Below are 19,095 nucleotides of genomic sequence, written 5' to 3' on the forward strand. Positions count from 1 at the left end.
TGTTAATGTGCTGTATGTAGTAGGGCATGTAAGTGTCTAGGAAGATAGTTTTAAACTGTTTAAAACTGGCTTAAAGTTAAAATCATCTAACAAGATTATTTTTTGGTTCTTAAAAACAGGAATTGAAAAAAGTATGCATGAAGTTTATGGTCGTCTGTAGTATGTGATCAATTTTGTCTCTTTGATTACTTTACCTCTAATGTAATTTTGTACTTCTAAACTCTAAATCTTCAAAGTGATTTAATTTTCTCCCTTGATGCTTTTGTTTTCATTGGTAGTTGTGCTTGCATATAATCTCATGAGCACAAAGTGTGTCTAGTTGACTTTGCAGTACTGTAAAAACATGATCTTGAGAAAAAAGATGGTTAATCTTTTTACTAAGTCCTAGTGGACTGTGTTATGCTAGTGATTCTTCCCAGAAGTATTAACTAGGGATGGAGTAACCTGTAACACAGTTTTAAAAATTTATTTTGATCTTTCTTTCTAATGGCTCCCTGTTCTTTGTCTACTTGAAAAGTACAGAGTGGAGGTGGGACAACATTCAGATTGTCCTGACCTGACCCTCACTTTTGCCTCATGAATTCACAGAGAAGAGTCATGAGCTAGTGCTGAATGATCACCTTCCTACTAGGGATGGAGCAGCTGAGGTGGAATGAGAGCAATTGAACAGACCCCTGTGAGACCTGGGAAGCTATAGCGTGACTCCATAGATAAATGAAAAAAACCCAGAGGCTCTGCCAGAGGGTGATTCAGAGCGTTAAGCTTTTGCTGTGACCTGCCTTCTAGAGTAGCCTATCTCTCCAGGGGAGGATACAAACCGGAAGATTCACATGCAGGAATTCACTAAACTGAATTTTGCCTTTGAGCATCCTTCTGTTGGTTCACTTTCTCCTCACTGCTCTGTACATTTTCTTTGGTTTGTCAAATGCTTCATGTATTTGGTGGAAGTTACAGTCCAATAACACTTGAACCTTAAGTCTGTTCCCTTATTTAATTGTTTTCTTTAAAAGTGCTTTCCCAGATGTCTGTGAAATGACAGGTTTTTTCATTACTTATGCTAGCGCAACCTACCTGTGAGGGAAATCAGTTTCAGTGTCAGACTGATGGTGAATGTATCCCCCAGTCATGGGTTTGTGATGATGAGGAGGACTGTGAAGATGGCTCAGATGAGCATCAACAATGTCGTAAGTATTTATGTTATACCATCTTTCTGAAATAAGGTAATTCACATAGCAGCATATTGAGAACACACAGGAACAAACCTGCTCTAAGTACAGCTTTTACCAGAAGAGTCTCTCTAAAGTAGTTTCTAGAAATGAGATCATCTGAAGTAGGTAAAATACAGAAAATGTGTCCAAAATGTCATCTCCAGATCTTGAAATCTGAAAATTACTGATGTTTCAGTTAATTAAAAAGAGGGAAAAAAAGGAGAAAAAGATACAGTGCATATTAGTTTTATAGTCTATACAAAATTTACTAGTTCCAAAAATGGTGAAATATACGTAGTACTCTGATGTCCAAATACTCTCAGTCACAGAAAAAGCTGCTTTCTTCACTGCATAACAAAATTCACAGTGACATCTCACAATTTTATATATATATATATATAAAAGTTCATTTCTTCTGAGAAAATTTTTGAAATTCTGATGTATAAAAAGGGAGGAATTATCAGTCAGTTGAAATAAATATTGCTAAAGATTCTTGTACCATCTTCAGTGATGCTGTTTAATGACATTATTACTTAAAATGACCACAGCTGTTCTTTCTCCTATTCTCAGGAGTAATACCAAAAGTCCTGGTATGGGGTGAAAGTCTACTCTTTCGTTATCGTTTGGACAGCTTAAACTCAAGACATAATTCCTATTAGTATTTCACCTTAATATGCTAAACAGTGTATTATCATGTTTAAATTGCTGTTTTCAACTAAAGTGTTTAATGTTCTCTGCATACTTTAGAGCAAAGAAATCATTTAGCAGCCTAACTGCCATAGCCATAGTCTTTGTCTTTTTTCAATATCGACAATAAGATAAACATTGATAATAAAATATGTTACTCTTGAATTTTGTGACTAAGCAGTTCAAGGGCTACATACAGTTAAGTACATGCTGAAGTGATGAACAGTGAACGGAGATGATTATTGCATCAAATTACATCGTCTGTGTTATTGCATAAGACAGGAAGAACAAGTGTAGTGTTCTGAAGAACCAATTTCCTGCTACTTCTAGTGTTAGAAGTTACTTTAAGTGATGAGGATAAGATTAATTTATTTTCCTTTTGATTCTATGTATAATTTTTGAATAACTTCTTCTTTACACTGAACAACTCTGGAACTACTCACTAACCCGCTTGATTCTGGGGAGATTCATAGGTTAAAGTTTTGGAAGGGTTTTGCTCGTGGACTTGGTTAGTGCTTTTATGTCTTGATACTTGTTCCCACTGAGGATGGAAAAAAATGGGAACTAAGGTTAACTGATTTTTGTTCCTCTCTTCCTCTCAGAAGGTGTCAGCACAACTGCTGGTTATGTTTTAACTAAGGAATACGTAGATACAAAATGTAAAATGAGCAACAGCTTGGAGTTGACTTTTGAATTGGATCACTGTACTGGTCACCATGCACTGGTTAATCATGAGTGTTGGTAACTATACAGTGGCACTGTGCTGCTGCTGCTGCTGTTTTTGAGCCATCTCCTGGTATTTGTCCTTATTCTTCTAAAGGGACTTTTTACCTCTGGGCTTGGGAATCCTGAGGAGCTTTTCCTTCTTGAAATGGTAATTTTTTTTCCTGAGAAAAATGGCTGACAGCTCTGGAAGTCACACATGCAGAATTAAAACAATTTTAGTTTACTTCACTGTCTTGCTCTTGTTTTTCCTCATGACACTAGTCATCAGCACCAGTAGCTGATCTTACTTTGGGAGCACTGCTGACAGAAGAAGGAATAGAGAGCCCCTGTAAAGCAGCAGACCAGATGCCAGTGTATAGACTGGAGTGATGTTGAGATATAGCATGAGTTTGAAAGAAGCAAATGTGCAGGTGGCAGAAGGGAGGGAAAGTTAGCAATAATTTTGCCCTTCAGCTATATCTTCACAGATCCAATTAATTTGCCTAAGAATAACAGAGTTTAATTTAGCTGTAGTGGAATGAAAGTGGAACTGGAGTTTTATGTGGCTCCTTTTCACTGACGCAGCTGTCATGAGACAAGACATAATCATCCTTGATCCTCTGTTGGTTATGAAAGTAAAATATTCTTGACTCTTGAGGTCTTGGCTGTATTAGAAAGTAGTGTCTTACCTCCAGCTCTGCTGTGTTTACATTGTAGCATTCTAGTTGACCAATTAACTTCCAGTTACTGACAAGATTTTGACCCACTAAACAAAATAATAGAGAAAACTTGAAAATGGTAAGAATTAATAATTTAATCTTTTGAGCAGAACAATTATAGGGAGGTAAATTTTAACTTAGAGGTCAACCCCTTCAGTCAAGAAAAGCAGTGACCTTGCAGGCTACAGAAGGCCTTATAGAGCTATGTCATCTGCTGTGTGCTTGTCAAGTGTTCTTTAATCTCCTTGAGTACACAAAGGTACTAGGGGGAGAAAGTCTTATGCTAATGTTTGTCAGAAGGATGAAGTAGTTAAAGAGAAAGATGGAAGATATTTTTCTGCATAAAAATTCTTTGTTGGTGGAAAAGACTGATGGAGTGCCTGTTTCTTGCAGCGGGAAGGACATGCTCAAGTCAGCAGTTCACATGTTCAAATGGACAGTGTATCCCAAGTGCATACTGGTGCGATCGAGTAAAGGACTGCACTGATGGAACAGATGAAAGAGCCTGCCGTGAGTCTTACCTCTTAGCACTAGATCTGTTTTCATCTCATCTCTCTGTGGCATTTTAATAAACTTGTAAGATTAAAGGGCTTGTTGATGGACAGGATGACCACAATATGCTTCTTGTTAACAAGAGTTTAATTTCAGATTCTTTGGTGTATTAGAGCTGGTGTTCTGATACAGATTGCAGAACTCAAATGCAAACTTCTACCATAGGATCAGGGCTTCTTGTTTGTCATTTTCTGAAAGACAATTAATATTGCATTGGAAAAACCCAACCATTTTAAAATGGCTTTTAAGCCTTGGGAGACTCAGAGCTAACTTTGCCAAAGTTTTTCATATACTTTTTGCATACACCTTATGAAATCAGTGGTAACTATAACCTGTATAGAAAAGCAGAATTTGACCTCTGCTCACTTCTTTGAGGGACCATGACCCCTTCAAAAGCATTTGTGTTCTAGGCTGCAGTTTCCTGTGGAGATGCAGTGGTATTGGGTCATATTATATTCAGATAAGCTGTTCATATTGTGCCAGCAAAATGCAGATAGACAAGTATGTTTTTTCAGTTTAACTTCCCCAGAGTTGAGGCTGCCTGACTGGTGACAGACTCCCTAGATCCTGGCCTAGGTTGAATACTGATGGAAAGGACAGCTGGATACAGAATAGAGATCACATTTTTCAGAGAGGTTTTTGCTTAACACCTACACAACAGTGTGCAACAGCATGTCTGGTCATTGTTAGTATTAAGGAGAAGCTTTACATGTGTCATGAGTGACATGTAACATGTGAGCCGCTATTCCAGCTGTTAGAACTTAGTGTGCCTTTGGGAAAAAGGCATAACTGTAAACTTTGCTCAGAACCAGACCTGGGGAAGAGACTAGGATGCTAAGGAATGGATAAAGAAGCAAGAAATAAAATGTTGCTAATGGCTGCACTTGGAGAAAAAAAGGGCATATGCACATGCTGCGTAAAGGAAAACTAGCATATTAGGTGGTCAGCTAGCTGCTAGCATGTTTAGTCACAAGTGGCTAAAATGTACAGTCTGTTAGAATGAAAGGTGATTTAGAACTATATAGTACTCTGGTATAAAAGGTTGCTGAGATATCTGACTTGGAACTTCTCCATGTGATAGACCCACAGCCAATTTTGAAGTCACTAGCACAAATGGCTAAAAGCCAAGATCCAAAGTACCTCATATCATTGCTGTAAGAATATCTTCTGTAACTTGACACTTTTTCTCTTAAAGTTTAGAGGAAGAAAAGAGATTGATAACTTAATTTAGCAAATCTATGATAGATAAAATAATATCCTGAAGATATTTATTTAAAATATGCATTATCTGTGAATTAAGTAAGAGTGATTGTTCAACAGCTCCAAGAAATCTGTGATTAGTCATTGAATACAATGTGGAACAGCCGGATGAAATGGTGTGATCATTATAATGCAATGAATCTGTGTCAAATGGGAATGGAGTCCTAAAAACAATACTCACAATACTTTCTTCAGACTAGAAGCTGCTGTGATGTTTGAAAATTGAAGTGCACGTTTTATTTCATTTCATGTTTAACATTCTCAACTAAGTAAATTAAAAAGGCAGTTTGGAAAGGAGACTCTAGATAACATAACAGTAGTGCTCTATGGCTATGTGGGAAACCCAGTTGTTGCTGCATCAGTGAGTAGGCCCCATGACTGTTGTGAAGGCAGCATATTTAGCCTCAGGGAGAGAGGGACTGCCTGATGTCATTCAACAGCCTCTACTTTGGTTTATTAGAATATGTGTTGACAGTCTCTCTAAGACAGAAGAATGACTGTGACTTGGAACATTGCAAGCAGGAGTGTCAGACTAAAGAAATGTGATGTGCTGAAGACAAGACAATCAAGAAGAGTGTAATGACAAGGTGCTTCCAGAAAGACTGGTTAATTTTATTACCTCTCTGTCTTTGCAAGACCTGGAACTTTAAACAGAAGCCATAAGACAAAATGAGTAATTTGGTGATTTTATTATTAACTCTACATTAAGGGTTAGCGTAAGTGTTAGATTTTACTGTTTTGAAGCAGATTCTGATACTTGCTTTGAATATTAGTTTCCCCCACTGTTTCATCCATTTCCTTTTTCACACTATCTGATACAAACAAATATAAGAGGAATACTGCTATTTTTGCCTTATCCTTTGTAATTATTTTCCCCTTATTTAATTTGCATGAAAAGGTTTCATAAATATATATATTCATAAATATTCATAAATAAAATGAACATGGACATCCATGGACAATGAAAGAAAAAAGGTATTTAGGATAACAAAATGCAAATTTATTATGTCTGTTTACAAGGTATAAACCTTGCACAAACTGATCTGTCTGGAAGCAGATTTAGTTTGTAAAGAAGATAAAGTTTCGTTGCTGCATAACTTAAGTTATTTAAGAAATAAGAAACTGGTCAAATGCAAAATGTCACCAGTATGAAGTAACTCTACAATTAAACATATAAAAAAATAGAACAAAGGAATTTAAAGCCTTAGTCCATTTTACTGCTAATGAGATTAACAGCAAGGGAAAACTACCCATGCAGAGGCTAAGATAAACATCAGAACAATGTTTCAGTTACAAGTCATATAATTAGTGTATTGAAGCTGTTTTAATTTTGTAAAATGATGGGTCTTTATTTTCTTTAAATATATATATATATCAGGTTGCTATTCCAGCTTTTTTAGTAGTCAGCATCTAACAAATACTTTCATTTTAAAACTTTAGAAATGTAGAATGAAATAGCAGACTATTTGAGGTACCAAATACTTTTTGGGAGTAAGCAGCCAATACTGGTGTTATTTTTCTGTGTTACATACTTTATTTCTTTTAATTAAAGGTAGAATTCTCTCTTATGCCTCAGCTTTGTAATTGAAAAATGAAAATCCCAGCCACATTCATTTTGCTTTATTGTGACTGTTAGAATAACCTTCCTGGCAGCTGAGCAGCACTGAGGCTGTGAGGGAGAAAGGGAGAGTATTTTAAAGACATGTTTGAGGCTGATTGGCTGAGTGTTGGCCCAGAAACTGGATTTTTTTAACTCTATTTTTGATGCTGAGTCGCTGCCATGGGTCAGCTGCCTAACCTGTCAATTCCTGCCTCATATTTGCTATGCTAAATAGCTGTTGTGATCAGGAAATGGGCAGCCAGGTCTGGGATGAATTTGTGGAAATCAGGGTGAAAGTGAACAAAGATCAAGAACTGAAGAGATCATAAGGGATGTAGTCTAAGAAAAAAGAAAAGGGCCATGGTCAAAGGTGAATGTTCTTGATGTTGGACAAATTCCATGTAACAGCTACGGGACAAGGCAGAAGTTCAGGCTGAAGGAAATAGCTCCACCAGTGAGAGTTTGGGACAGGCGAGAAGCAAAACTGGAGCAGGGTAAGGAAGGCCACCAAAGACTAGTGTGTCAGCGATTAAAATCGGGAATTAAGGTCAGGATTGAGGGTCTGGTCAGTCTGCCAGCTCTAAAAGCGTTTTGGTAGTGAACACTACCTGATACCATGTAGCTTACAGCACCCTTCGGCTTGGGGTAAGTCCTCCTCCTGGTTTCTGTGATAGGCTGTAAGCTGTCTGGGCAATGATTTGCCCGCTGTGAGGTGGTGACTCATGGCAGTGAGTCAAAGGATTTTAATTAATTTTATTTTGTAAAATGTTGTTGCAATAAAAGAATAGGAATAAATAAATACATAAATGAAAGTAGGAAATTGCCCCCCTTTTTTCTTTCTCCTTTTTGTAACATGGGTTAGGGTTACAGAAGGTTACACTTCCAACTCTGTGATAGAAGTCAGTATCTGCTGAATCAGATATCAGTTGCAACTGTTTCCAGTTACTGTTTTGTATGGATTTATTTCTAGTTTGGAGAATGTAAGTGTTAGGCAGAGAGCAAAATAATGTAGGTGTAACAATTCCTGTGACAGAGCTTTCAAGCATCTTGTACATGTGTACACTGAAACATGCCATTTCGATATGTTTGCAACTATTGCCCCAAAACAGTTTGCGGGTTACAAGGAGCAAGGTGCCTCATTTGTCATTTGTGCTGGCGTTTGCCAATTGTTTGTGGTTTGCAACTGAAGTGCCAGATACCACAGGAGACAGATTGTGGAGAATTGTTTTGGCCGAGAAGGAAATGCACAAGAGGAAGGGGAGAGAAAGAAGAGCTCGCTTTCCTCCTGAGCACTGGAATAAACATAGCTGGATTTCCCTCTGTTTTCACAAAGCTCATATTATCTTCTAGGAAATGTGATCACTAGGAAAAGATCTCTTCTTTTCAGTTTTCTGTAGTTAACCAAAGGTTTTTGGGAGGAAAAGGTAAAGGAAGCAATGTTCATGTTGGAGGAGGCTCTTCACAATTAAAAGCAAGGTGAAAGAAAACAGTGTTTGTATCTTTCTGTCCCTTCACTTTTCTCTCCTAATCCCATGTTCAGTTTTACACTATCGTCTTTCACTCTCTCATCCTGTACAGCTGTATTTCAGACCTCCTTAGATGCAAACTACCTACCTTGTCATGCTTTTAACACGGACTCTTACCCTTCCTTTTTAGCTCTTTCTAATCTATCTGTCACTGACCTAGAAATAAAACATGTCTGAGTCCCTGGAAGAGAACCCTTCCTTTAGTTTTTACATAGTTCCACGTCCCTCACAGAGCACTGACCTTTCTTCTATGTGCCCCCTAGAACAGAGAGAGTATCATCAGCTTCTCTGATCTGTATCAGTTCCTGGATAGCAGCTATGCTTTTTTATAGCCAAAATGCATTGCTCTGGGGTCAGGTGTGTACAGAGAAATCTTAGTTAAGAAAACCCAAACAAAACAACAGTCAGATAAAAGCTAGGAAACGTTTATTATGCAAACTCCAAATGCAATGACTAATGTAAGATCTTCGCACTTAAATTCAAACTACCATGATACTCTCTTTCCAGACTTTTTTTGCTAGAGAGCTTTTCATTAAGTTAGATTGTATAGGCCTTCCAGATTAGGGGTTTCATCCCATTCCTACCCTCCCCACTGCCAAGGCCAAGATTCTTTTCCTATTCAGAACTTTCCAGTTGGTGATAGGTAGTACAAGAACTCGACTCACTCATTGCTAATATTTTCTAAATTTTGGAGAGAAAGCATTTTGCAACTTCAAGAACAGGCACTTCATGTTCAGATTTCCTAGTATTATTATGAATTTCTGTTTTGGCTTTCTTCATTCCCTCAATGCTGACAGAGTCTACCACAGACACAATGCCATACGTGCATCTTGTGTGTGATTGCCACAGAGGCCTTAGCTAGAAGCCGTTAGAAAGTGTAGCACAGTGTCTGGCCCTCTCAGAAGCTGCTATTTCTTGCTTGATTCTTGTATCTTTGCTACTTCTCCTCCCATAAAAGTGTGGATGGCGATCTACTGTGGAAGGGTCCTGGTAGCGCAGATGCTCCTGAACTGGAGTGCAACTCACAGCTTTGCTATTATCCATGAGGATTAGTTCTTAATGCTCCAAATAATTAAATTTATTAAAATAGTATGCTATAAAGTACAAAGAGTACAATGTACAATGCAGTGAAAAACTTTCAGATGAGTGAGAAACCTGTGATCAGAACTATAATTTACTAACCTGGTCTTTAGGCAGGGGACTGGGACTGGGATTACCTGTACAGAGTTTGAAAGTTAAATTAATCTCCATCAAGCTTTTCAAAGAATGTTCTTGCCTCTGCAACTACAATTAAAATAAAGAATCTGTGCACCAAGCAGATTTGAAAAGAAAATAAAGAAAAAGTATTTGTTCACGTTCTGGTCAACCACCTATGTAGTCAAAATGCATATTTTCAAGCATCATCAAAATGTCTTTACTTACTGCTCTGCTTGGTATTTTTATAATGATTTGCATTTGTACACTAGATTTTATATATAATAAAGATTTTTCCAGGCCGAGGCATTCTCCAGGCTTGCTGCAGGAGAGAAAACTTTGACAAACTATCCCATTTTCTAAAGGTTTGAGAAAATCTTAGTACTGGCTAGATACTTATTTTGCCTGGCCATTCTTGAAGAAACAGGCAGTGCAGGCAATGGGTCCTATTTGTTTGATGGTCAGTCTGTCAGAAACAGTTTCGAACATCAATGCAGGTATTTTTGTGGAATAGGAAGAAAGATGAGTAAAATTACAAACCATCCATTATAAATACTCTTAAAAGCTTTCCCACTTCAGTGCATTTACAAAACAAGTACCTTTTAATATTCTTTTTCTTCTATGTGCTCCATCATCCTAAGTGATTCTATGATTCTATATTACTTACTGTACCCTTGTACTGCCATAGCTATTGCCTGCTATGCCATAGAACTCCTGGAACTGTGATGCCTTCTCAGCTTCCAGGCAGGGAAGAAGCATTGATTCCACAGTGAGCTTAAAATGCAGCCCCAGGTCAGGACTGCCTTTCTTTCTGTAGGCAGTTTAGATTTCAGAATCCATGTTGTTTCCAAAGCTTTAGGAGTTGTTCATAAGCCCTGCCCAAGCAAGAAACGGATGAGATGTATGTGTTACAAGGGAGTCTGATTAGTAGTGGGGCTAAATAATGCTAATCAAGTTTAGGGCATGTGTTAGCACTGTCATTACAGACTTCTGGAATGGAAGGTCTAGAAACTAGCACTAGAAGGCCACAGGTAGGAACAGTGCAGCTGGAACCCTGATAAACTACAACTACTGTTCTCTGATTGAGATACCGTTCTCTGACGAACACACTGTTCCTACCTGTCACTTGCAGACTTGTATTAATTGCAGTGACAATGAATTACATGTAAATGAATCAACTGGGGACATAGTCGTAGTGGGTGTCAACACAGCGGTTTATGCTCTCATATCAAGAACTTAACAGTTAAAATTATGTGAGCCTGTTTCATAGGTGGTTGAAGTTTAGTGGGAATGTGATGATATGTAGAACAGCAGAAACAAGCAAAACAGTCTGCCACTGCCTGGAAAAATTGCGGCTTGTCTGAGTTCTGCTTGAGTAATTTTGTAATCTGTGTTTTGAATTCCAAGAGTATGAATGAAAAAGTGCCTAAGTGAGAGCCTTCTCTATCTGCTTTACTAACTAGTATGGAAGTAAAATGGTATAAGAATTCAAACTGAAAATCTAAAAAATGAAAAATGAAATTTGGTTATTCTGCTTCTTGAGTTCACTTACCTACTTGTATTTCTTTGTAGAGGCAGAGGTTCAATAAATCTCACTTCAAAAAATAATTACTTACTTTCATACTTGCCATTTGCCTGAAATAAGTAACTTTTGTCTACACGGCAGTAAGCTAAACTAAGCACTTATTCTCCTGCTCAACTCTAGCAGGTGCACACGCTTAACTTGTTGGATACTTCCACTAAACTCACTGGTTGCTTGTAGTTACAGGTATTCTCAGAATTGGTTTAAAGTTGTTTGAAATAATCTTTTGTGTTGGCCTCTAGGTCATCTACATAGGTAGAACAGTCAGAAACTGAGAAAATCATTCATTCTGCAGAATCTTCTTTCGTTTTGGGAAGGGGAAAACAAGTAATAAAACCCAGAAAACCTGAAGTTGATCATGGACTTGGAAGTTTAACATCCTTGGCTTAATTAGAACAAAATCATAAAAATCAAAAATCTGGTCTCTTGAGTTTGAGAACTCATGACATTCTGCAAGGATCTAGGAATGGTAAATTTCAGGAACTGCTTTTCTACCTAGGCACTTTTATTAAGGTCAATAAAGTGTATAACTGAAGTGCAAATAAATAAAATAATTGTTCACTGCTTGCTTTCCTTTTGTGTTGCATTTTTTTCTATCATATTGTAAACTATTTGAGTTGCAGACCTCTGTGGGGTGTGGGTGGGCATCTAATTTTCCCCCTGTTTCTTGTGAGGTTTTGTAGCATCTATCTAGAGGATATTCTTAAATATCTGTTGGAGAAGACAGTATACTGGATAAATGGATTGTTTGTCAGTAATAGCATGGGAAGTTTTGCATTCCTTTTTTTGCTTCCCTATAAATCAAGATATTCTGTTGATACTGGATATATGTGACTCATACCCTGTAGTTTAACACTCATGTTAATACTGAAGGATTTCTTATTGTAGACTACCCAAGATGTGAACAGTTATCATGTGCAAATGGAGCATGTTTTAATGCAAGTCAGCGATGTGATGGCAAAGTTGATTGCAGAGATTCTTCTGATGAAGCTAATTGCAGTAAGTATCATATGCAGAGTGACCCCAAACTCATATGCTTTATAGACCATCTTTTAAAGTTAGATTGTAGTTTTCTGACAGATTTTCTGTATGCCTTTCTGTGCTAAAATCTTTTTCAGCACATGGATGTACCAGTACGCAGTTTCAGTGTGCCAATGGAGAATGCATCCCACGAGCCTTTATCTGTGACCATGATGATGACTGTGGAGACAGGAGTGATGAGAACTCTTGCAGTATGATGTGTTTGGTTTTCTTTTTTCTCCACTTTCTTTAACTGTTTGACTAAGAATTGGTTCAAGCAGGAAGTAGATTGCTTAGCTATACAGCCATCAAAAGCTAGCCACTGTTTCTGTATGGAGAGATGAAGATGGCAGTGCTACTTTGATAGACTTTTTTCAGCTTGTCTTTGCTGCTAAGTGCCTGGGTGTGTGGTTACTATTTGAATTTGCTGGATTCAGTGACAGTTTGCTCCTTGACACATATAGTTTCGCTTCTTCATGTTGTTGTCCTTTTCTTCATTTCAGCATGACTCAAAGGGAATTCCTTCAGTTTCAAGTATCAGTTAGATACAGCATGCTATTGTTTTTTGTCCAAATTTGTTTGACTCTTTTTTGCATTTTTATATGCTGATAGATGGAATGGGTCTTTAGAATTATTCCCACTGACCGTAAGGTACAGCTGTATAGACAGATAGCTGCACAGGCAGTTGTACTTTAGATGTTCAGGTAAGGTCCTTAGTTGACCATTCTGTTTCTGGAAATTTCTTGCTTATTCTTTTCTTCATGATCAGGGTATCCCAAAGTGTTCAACATCACAGCTGTAGAGTTTGAATCACAGCTGGAGAGTTAGAATCATACAGTTGTCACACGTGTGAGCTATATATTTAAAAAGGTACCCCACTGATTATAGGATCTAAGTTAGTTTTATGTTCTGCATTGCAGGAAGGCCAGATGTTGCTATTTACTTGCTCTATCCTACTAAGGACCTCAGACTAGTATGCCTAGCATCTAATTGCACAATTAATTAAGAAATTTAGCCTTCCCTTTCAGTTCTGTAAAGAATCAGAGTATTCTAAAATAAAGTTCATACCTAAAACCAGAGCAAACCAGCAGTGATTACAATATATACAAGATATGAAACTGGTTCAGTTTTTCAGGAGAGATTATAAATAGCTATTCATCTACGAGACAATATTACTATTTCTAATCTTTTAGTCACTTAGTTTGATTTTCTCATGTTTCTTTCCTTAGCTTATGCAACTTGCAGAGGCAACTTCTTCACTTGCCCAAGTGGCCGTTGCATTCATCAGAGCTGGATATGTGATGGAGATGATGATTGTGAAGATAACGAAGATGAAAGAGGATGTGGTACACGCTAATGCTAATTTATAATGATGACATTTTCAGAGGAAGACCTCACTAAGTTACTTCTATGAAATTTTGACCAATCAGGATGTTCTGAATCCATTTTAATTCTGTACAAACCTTAGAATTTCATCATCACTTGTTTGGTTTTTTTTAACTTAGGCAGGGTTTTTTTTTGTTGTTCGTGTGAAAGTTATTACTGTGATACTGAGTAAGATGCACACGAAGTTGAGCATATAGCAACATTGTTTTTTCTTTTACATCTTCCCTCAAATCTTTTGTTTTTTTTTTTCTTTTGGAGATTTTTCAGGTCATGTATTAAGAGACTTGAGGCTCCTAATAACCAAAATCAATTGGTTGAAAATGCAGATAACTCAGTTCCTGTCAAGACTGGTCATGCGAGAAACTGAAATTTTAATGAATGAACAGTGGGCTTTTTTCTCTTTCATTGGCATTTTCTATGATGAGCATTATTCTCTTTGTCCAGACAGCCTTTGCGTGTTTTAAACCCACAGAACTGTAGTTTCATTTCTGATGCACCAGTTAGTCTAAAGCTAAATGGTTTTACTGTTTCTAACAACACAGAAGACTAGAAGGATTCATGTGTCTGCAGAAGTATTGTTTGCATTGTACTTTGAAGGTAAAAGAAAGCATGACAAGGAAGTATAGACTGGTATTTTTTATACTCTTTCCTAGCTGTGTGCAAGAGCCATACATGGAATAATGAAGGATAGAGATGCTTTCGGAAGCTGTTAGTGAAGAAATTCTAAGTATTATTTGAAACAAACTCCTTAATCATTCTTGTTTTTCTTTTCCATAGAAAGTGGTCATCACGAATGTTACCCAGGGGAGTGGGCCTGCCCTGGGTCAGGGCATTGCATTCCGATTGGGAAAGTTTGTGATGGGGCTGCAGACTGCCCTGCAGGAGAAGATGAAACTAACATCACTGCGGGAAGACATTGCAGTATGTATTAGAATCAAAAGCATACACAGAATAGCAGAAACATCAGCACTGAGTTCTTTTTATGTTCACCTTTTGTCTCCTAAACAATGCTGGAATTTTGGAAGCTCACTATTTTTGTTGTCACTGTTTTGACTGGATGATCTGAAAGGCATATGCACTGTGAACAGACCATTCCTTTTGTAAATATGTACATGAAGTTTCAGAAATAAGGATTTTAACTCGCTCTCCATATCCTAACATGTTTTCAAGAAGGAAGGGAAAAGTGTGCTATATGCCTTTTTTGTTTAAATATCTGTTTTTTTCCCTCTTTATAAGTAAGAAGGAGTGTTGTGTACTGATTGGCACACAGGACTGAATTACTGTATCCTGAGCCTTGGTTAAGTCACTTAGATTACAGTTTTCAAAAATATCTTTTCACCTGGGATGTCTGGTGTCTGGTTCTCCAATTAGTGGTATACTGGTTTTTTTCTGTTGGTGGCAATGAGCATACATAGTTCCTGTTAATTTCACTCTTATGAACGTTGATTCCCTCTGAGAATCAGACCCACGGTATTCAACATTTTTAATTTCTAGGAAAAGGAAAATTCCTATTAAAACTATCATGCATTTTGGAATAGGAAGGCAGAAGAAATAATAGGAAATTAAATCTTATTGTAAAAAAGCATTTCCTGCTTTGCTGAGTGGTTTAGTAGTAACATCAGATGTGGGCTGTAAAGCAAGGTGTTTAACAGAAGAAACTAAGGAAAAGGCAGATGAAAAGGAGGGAAGTGGAAGTTAGCCAGTGCTTTACAATCATAATTTGATCACCTATAACTGAATTGTTTATTAGGTGGTAGTACAAGGAAAGGTGAAGGAAAAAAGAAGAAAGAGAAGAAGAAAAGGATAAAGAATTTCTCCGTGAACACAATCCAAATAATATATTGGAGTAATATAGATATTCCTCTTAATGTAATGTAGTAGGTTTTTTCTGCATAAAAGAGGTTGCATGCCAATAGATGGAGCTCAAGAATGTGTTGTTCACAAGCAGGTCTTTGTGGAACCAGAGAAAGGTACGAAGCATTGCAAATGGTTTCCTCTGTGCAGCTCTTTACATGGCTTTTACCAGTGGTTGCTCATATAAGATTGATGCTTATCCTTTAACTCCATTCTGAAAACGTATTATAAACATTAGCTTATCTTCTGTCTTCCATTTCCTTGCCTGCATGTATGTTAGCATATGTGATTTCATGGAAATTTAGAGATAATTTCTTGTGCAGGTTTGTTTTAAGAAGCTGTTCCTGAAATTGTAGACTCATTATAGAAAAGACTGTAGTCTATTTTAACTGTTAGTAAGGCAAAGAGCTCTTCTATTGGTAATATGTCTAATTGTATTTCGGAACTATTTTATTTCCTTTTTAGACATATCACACTGTGCTGCTTTGAGTTGCCAGTATCGCTGTCATTCTTCTCCATCAGGAGGGATGTGTTATTGTCCTGCAGGATATACAATAAGTAGCAATGACAGTCGTACTTGTATTGGTAAGTGAAGCACAGTGATTTGCAGATATTTAGTATGTTCTCACAGCTCATTGTGAAAGTTTTAATTCCAGGAAGGCGAGTAAGTTCCAAATGGGTGGATGTACTGACTTGAGATTTTCTATTTGCCAGGAAAGCAATAAAAATCTTAGTATGATATCAGCTTGGTGACACAGAAACAAACCAGAGAGGTATCATAAAGATCTCTTTCAATAGGGCTGTTATGATTACGTGATTATATTTGAAAAGATTTACTTTTGGATGGCTGCTTTATTATCAGACTTTTTTAACATGTTGTTTAGTGGTTAGATGGGGAGAGTTTGATTCTGCTCCAGGGATGTATGTTATTGCATGCCTGGAAAAACAGTTAATGATATTGAAGTATTACATACTTTTTGAAAGTGGCTATTATATGAAGACAGGATAACATTGTACTTTAAAATGAAAAGGGTGCTTTGTATCTGCAGTATGGAATGGCTGTATATCTTATGACGTTTCATTTGTAAGAATGTAAAAGTAAGTGAGCTATTTTGGTGTTGCATTTCTATTCCGTAGCTGCTGTAACTTGGCCGCACAAACCCTTGGTGGTACAAATTATTTGTCTCAGTAACTGGAAACAGAGTAACTTGAGAATCATGAAGTTCAGCCCTGCCTAATGAGAGAACCTGGGTAAATACCTGCTATGGGTTTTCAACCCAGTCTGTGGTGTTTGTGCTATTAAAAGTATGCCAGGTGCTCAGTCTCTAATGAGATATCTCTATTTTTGAGAATACTGATGGCCTAGGGCTGTATGAGCAGCAGTAACAACATGGTTGCTCTTAATAGACAGAAGGAATCAATGCACAGACTCCACGCCCAAAATTACTGTTATTTTATGTGAGGAATACATGAAGGACGCATTCCCAAACCTGGTGCAGTCCTGGTGAGACTTCTGTTGTTCTTGTTGTTCTGCTGTTGACTGCCCTGTAAACCTAGCTGTCTGATTCTGACTTGTAAATCAGAGTAATTGTATTTTGGTTTGCCAAGATCTAGGCATATGTTTGTAGTGGGAACAAGACTTGTCAAGGAGAAGAGGCTTGTAGTAGTGTATAATTCCAGACCTTAGTTTAAATTAATGTTATTGGTTTAAGGCCAGAAGAATGAAGCTATAGTGTTAGCAAAGTGTATTACTTCTTGAAACCATGATCTTTTCAATTTGTTTTGTTTGCTTCTGTCTTACTGTAAACTGAAGGGTTTTGATGCGTATGGAAGCTGGAAAGCTACTGAGGACAACATTTTTTCAGTACCGAAATACATTATCTAGGAAATATTTCATTTTCATTTATCTGTTAATAATTCTTTTAAACCAGAAATTTCAGCAGGAAGAATATTTGAGATCTCTTTTTTTTTTTTTTTCTTTTTTTTTTTTTTTTTTTTGCTAAACAGTAGAAATACCAGTTTCCAGCAATAGCAATGTAAGGTACTGATTCTACTCATGTTTTCAAGTGAAGGAGGTCAGACTTCTAATGTCAAAACCATGTGTTAAGTAGCGTCAGAAATCTCCTGGGCTTTAAATAACCACAACTAGGACGAAACACCAGACAGTGTTCAGATCTGATTTTTTTTTTCTTAGAAAATCAGAATTTAAAAAGTCCTTGTTTCTAAAAGATGACTAGTTAAATATTTCATAATTGTATAAGTAAAAAATTTTGCAGCAACCCTGGAAATTCCTTGCAGAAGGCATCTGTGAGTGCTTGCTGGATTGTCCAAGCTGCAGAGTCTGTCTGTATGGTATTTCACATGCCAAAGTGAACTACTTTGTACTTTTTGCTGGCTAGTTCTGGTGCACAGCTAGCTTTTAACTGGAAATCAGACACCTGTTAGCATAGTACCAAGTCTGAGCTAATAAACACTGCCTTTTAGCAGGACTTACTAGCTTAAGCATTGCACTAACATAAAGTTTAGGCTCTTATTTAGAGTGGGCTTAAATCCAGCCGTGTGTGTGTGTGCAAAGCATACAGATCTGTTGCAGGATTGCAGGAAGAATACTGCAGATTGTGGAAAGCAGACACTGGCATTCCTTCCAATGATTTTTCCACACTGACAGGTGTGGTTTTTTTTTTTTTTTGTGGTTTGTTTGTTTTGGTTTTTTTTGGTTTTTTTTTGGAGAGGGCATGGGTAGGTCCCTGGGCAGCAAACATTGGTTGTTTTGTTATCCAGAAATAGAAAATGAAACATTTGTGGAAAAACATATAAAAACTTTTTTCCCATGCTACAGTTTTGCAAAAAGATACAAAGCAAGGAGAGAGGACAGAATTGCAGCTTCCCAACTATAACGACGTTCCTTTTATAATAAACATTGTTTATAAATATACATAATTCACTTGACAGATTTTGATGACTGCAAAATGTGGGGTGTCTGTGACCAGCTGTGCGAAGATCGTGTGGGACATCACCGGTGCCACTGCGTGGAAGGTTATTTCCTAGAGCATCATCGCCATTGTCGAGCCAACACTTCAGGTTAGCATGTAGCAATACAAATCTTTTGCTGCTGTTGGATTAATACATACAGCTAGATACAATGGTGCAGTCTACATGGCTACGCCATACAATGGTGTTTGATTTTTAACTTAATTCTTGTCTTAAGGACTTAAGGTCAGGAGAGCATTTAGAACATCAGCAAATATCAAGAGACTGCATCTGCTCACACCTGTAGACTGGTGGGGCTGACTGCCTCATCAGGGCTGCTTCTCCTCAAAACAATGGATGCCTTCTTGGCTCCAGTGCTTTCTCAGCATTCCTGACTTCCTCAGAGTTGGGAGGTCATTGCCAGAGCCCTTCCTTAACAGGCAAAATCTTGCTCCTGTGGGAGGTGGTTTCCTGACCTGCTCTCTGTGGAACTCAATGGCATGAAGAAATGAGGAAACCTCACTTTTGCAGAAGGACTGTGCCATGCAAGAAGATGGTTTTGCTGAATTATGAGCTCAAACACTTGCTTGTGAGAGAAACCATACTTCTGGCTTTCATACCTGTTCTAAATCAGTTTCCCTGGATTCATTTTTGCTTTTATTGGGGAGGGTTTTATGTTTAGGGTGAATTGGATTTGCACTTAAATGTATTTATTGTCAGACTTACACCAAGCCTTTCAATGGGCATCTACTTTGAAAGTGAGCTTTCCTTGAAAGACTTATTGGAATTACTAATCTATTGTAAGTACAGCAAAGATTTTCTAATGAGATGA

The 19,095-nt window shown here is 37.5% G+C and overlaps 1 protein-coding gene across 1 annotated transcript in view; it reads left to right on the plus strand.

The window, feature by feature from the left end:
- The window catches only part of LRP2 (LDL receptor related protein 2), a 146,496-nt gene that overhangs the window by 38,544 nt on the left and 88,857 nt on the right, over nt 1–19,095 (plus strand). Inside the window, 8 exon segments of the mRNA XM_080398878.1 lie at nt 1,062–1,184; nt 3,713–3,829; nt 11,922–12,032; nt 12,152–12,265; nt 13,283–13,399; nt 14,217–14,360; nt 15,759–15,878; nt 18,246–18,374. Of these exon segments, the coding sequence (XP_080255004.1) occupies nt 1,062–1,184; nt 3,713–3,829; nt 11,922–12,032; nt 12,152–12,265; nt 13,283–13,399; nt 14,217–14,360; nt 15,759–15,878; nt 18,246–18,374 (975 nt within the window).

The sequence above is a fragment of the Falco punctatus genome, assembly GCF_963210335.1.
Source record: "Falco punctatus genome assembly, chromosome: 8".
NCBI lineage: Eukaryota > Metazoa > Chordata > Aves > Falconiformes > Falconidae > Falco > Falco punctatus.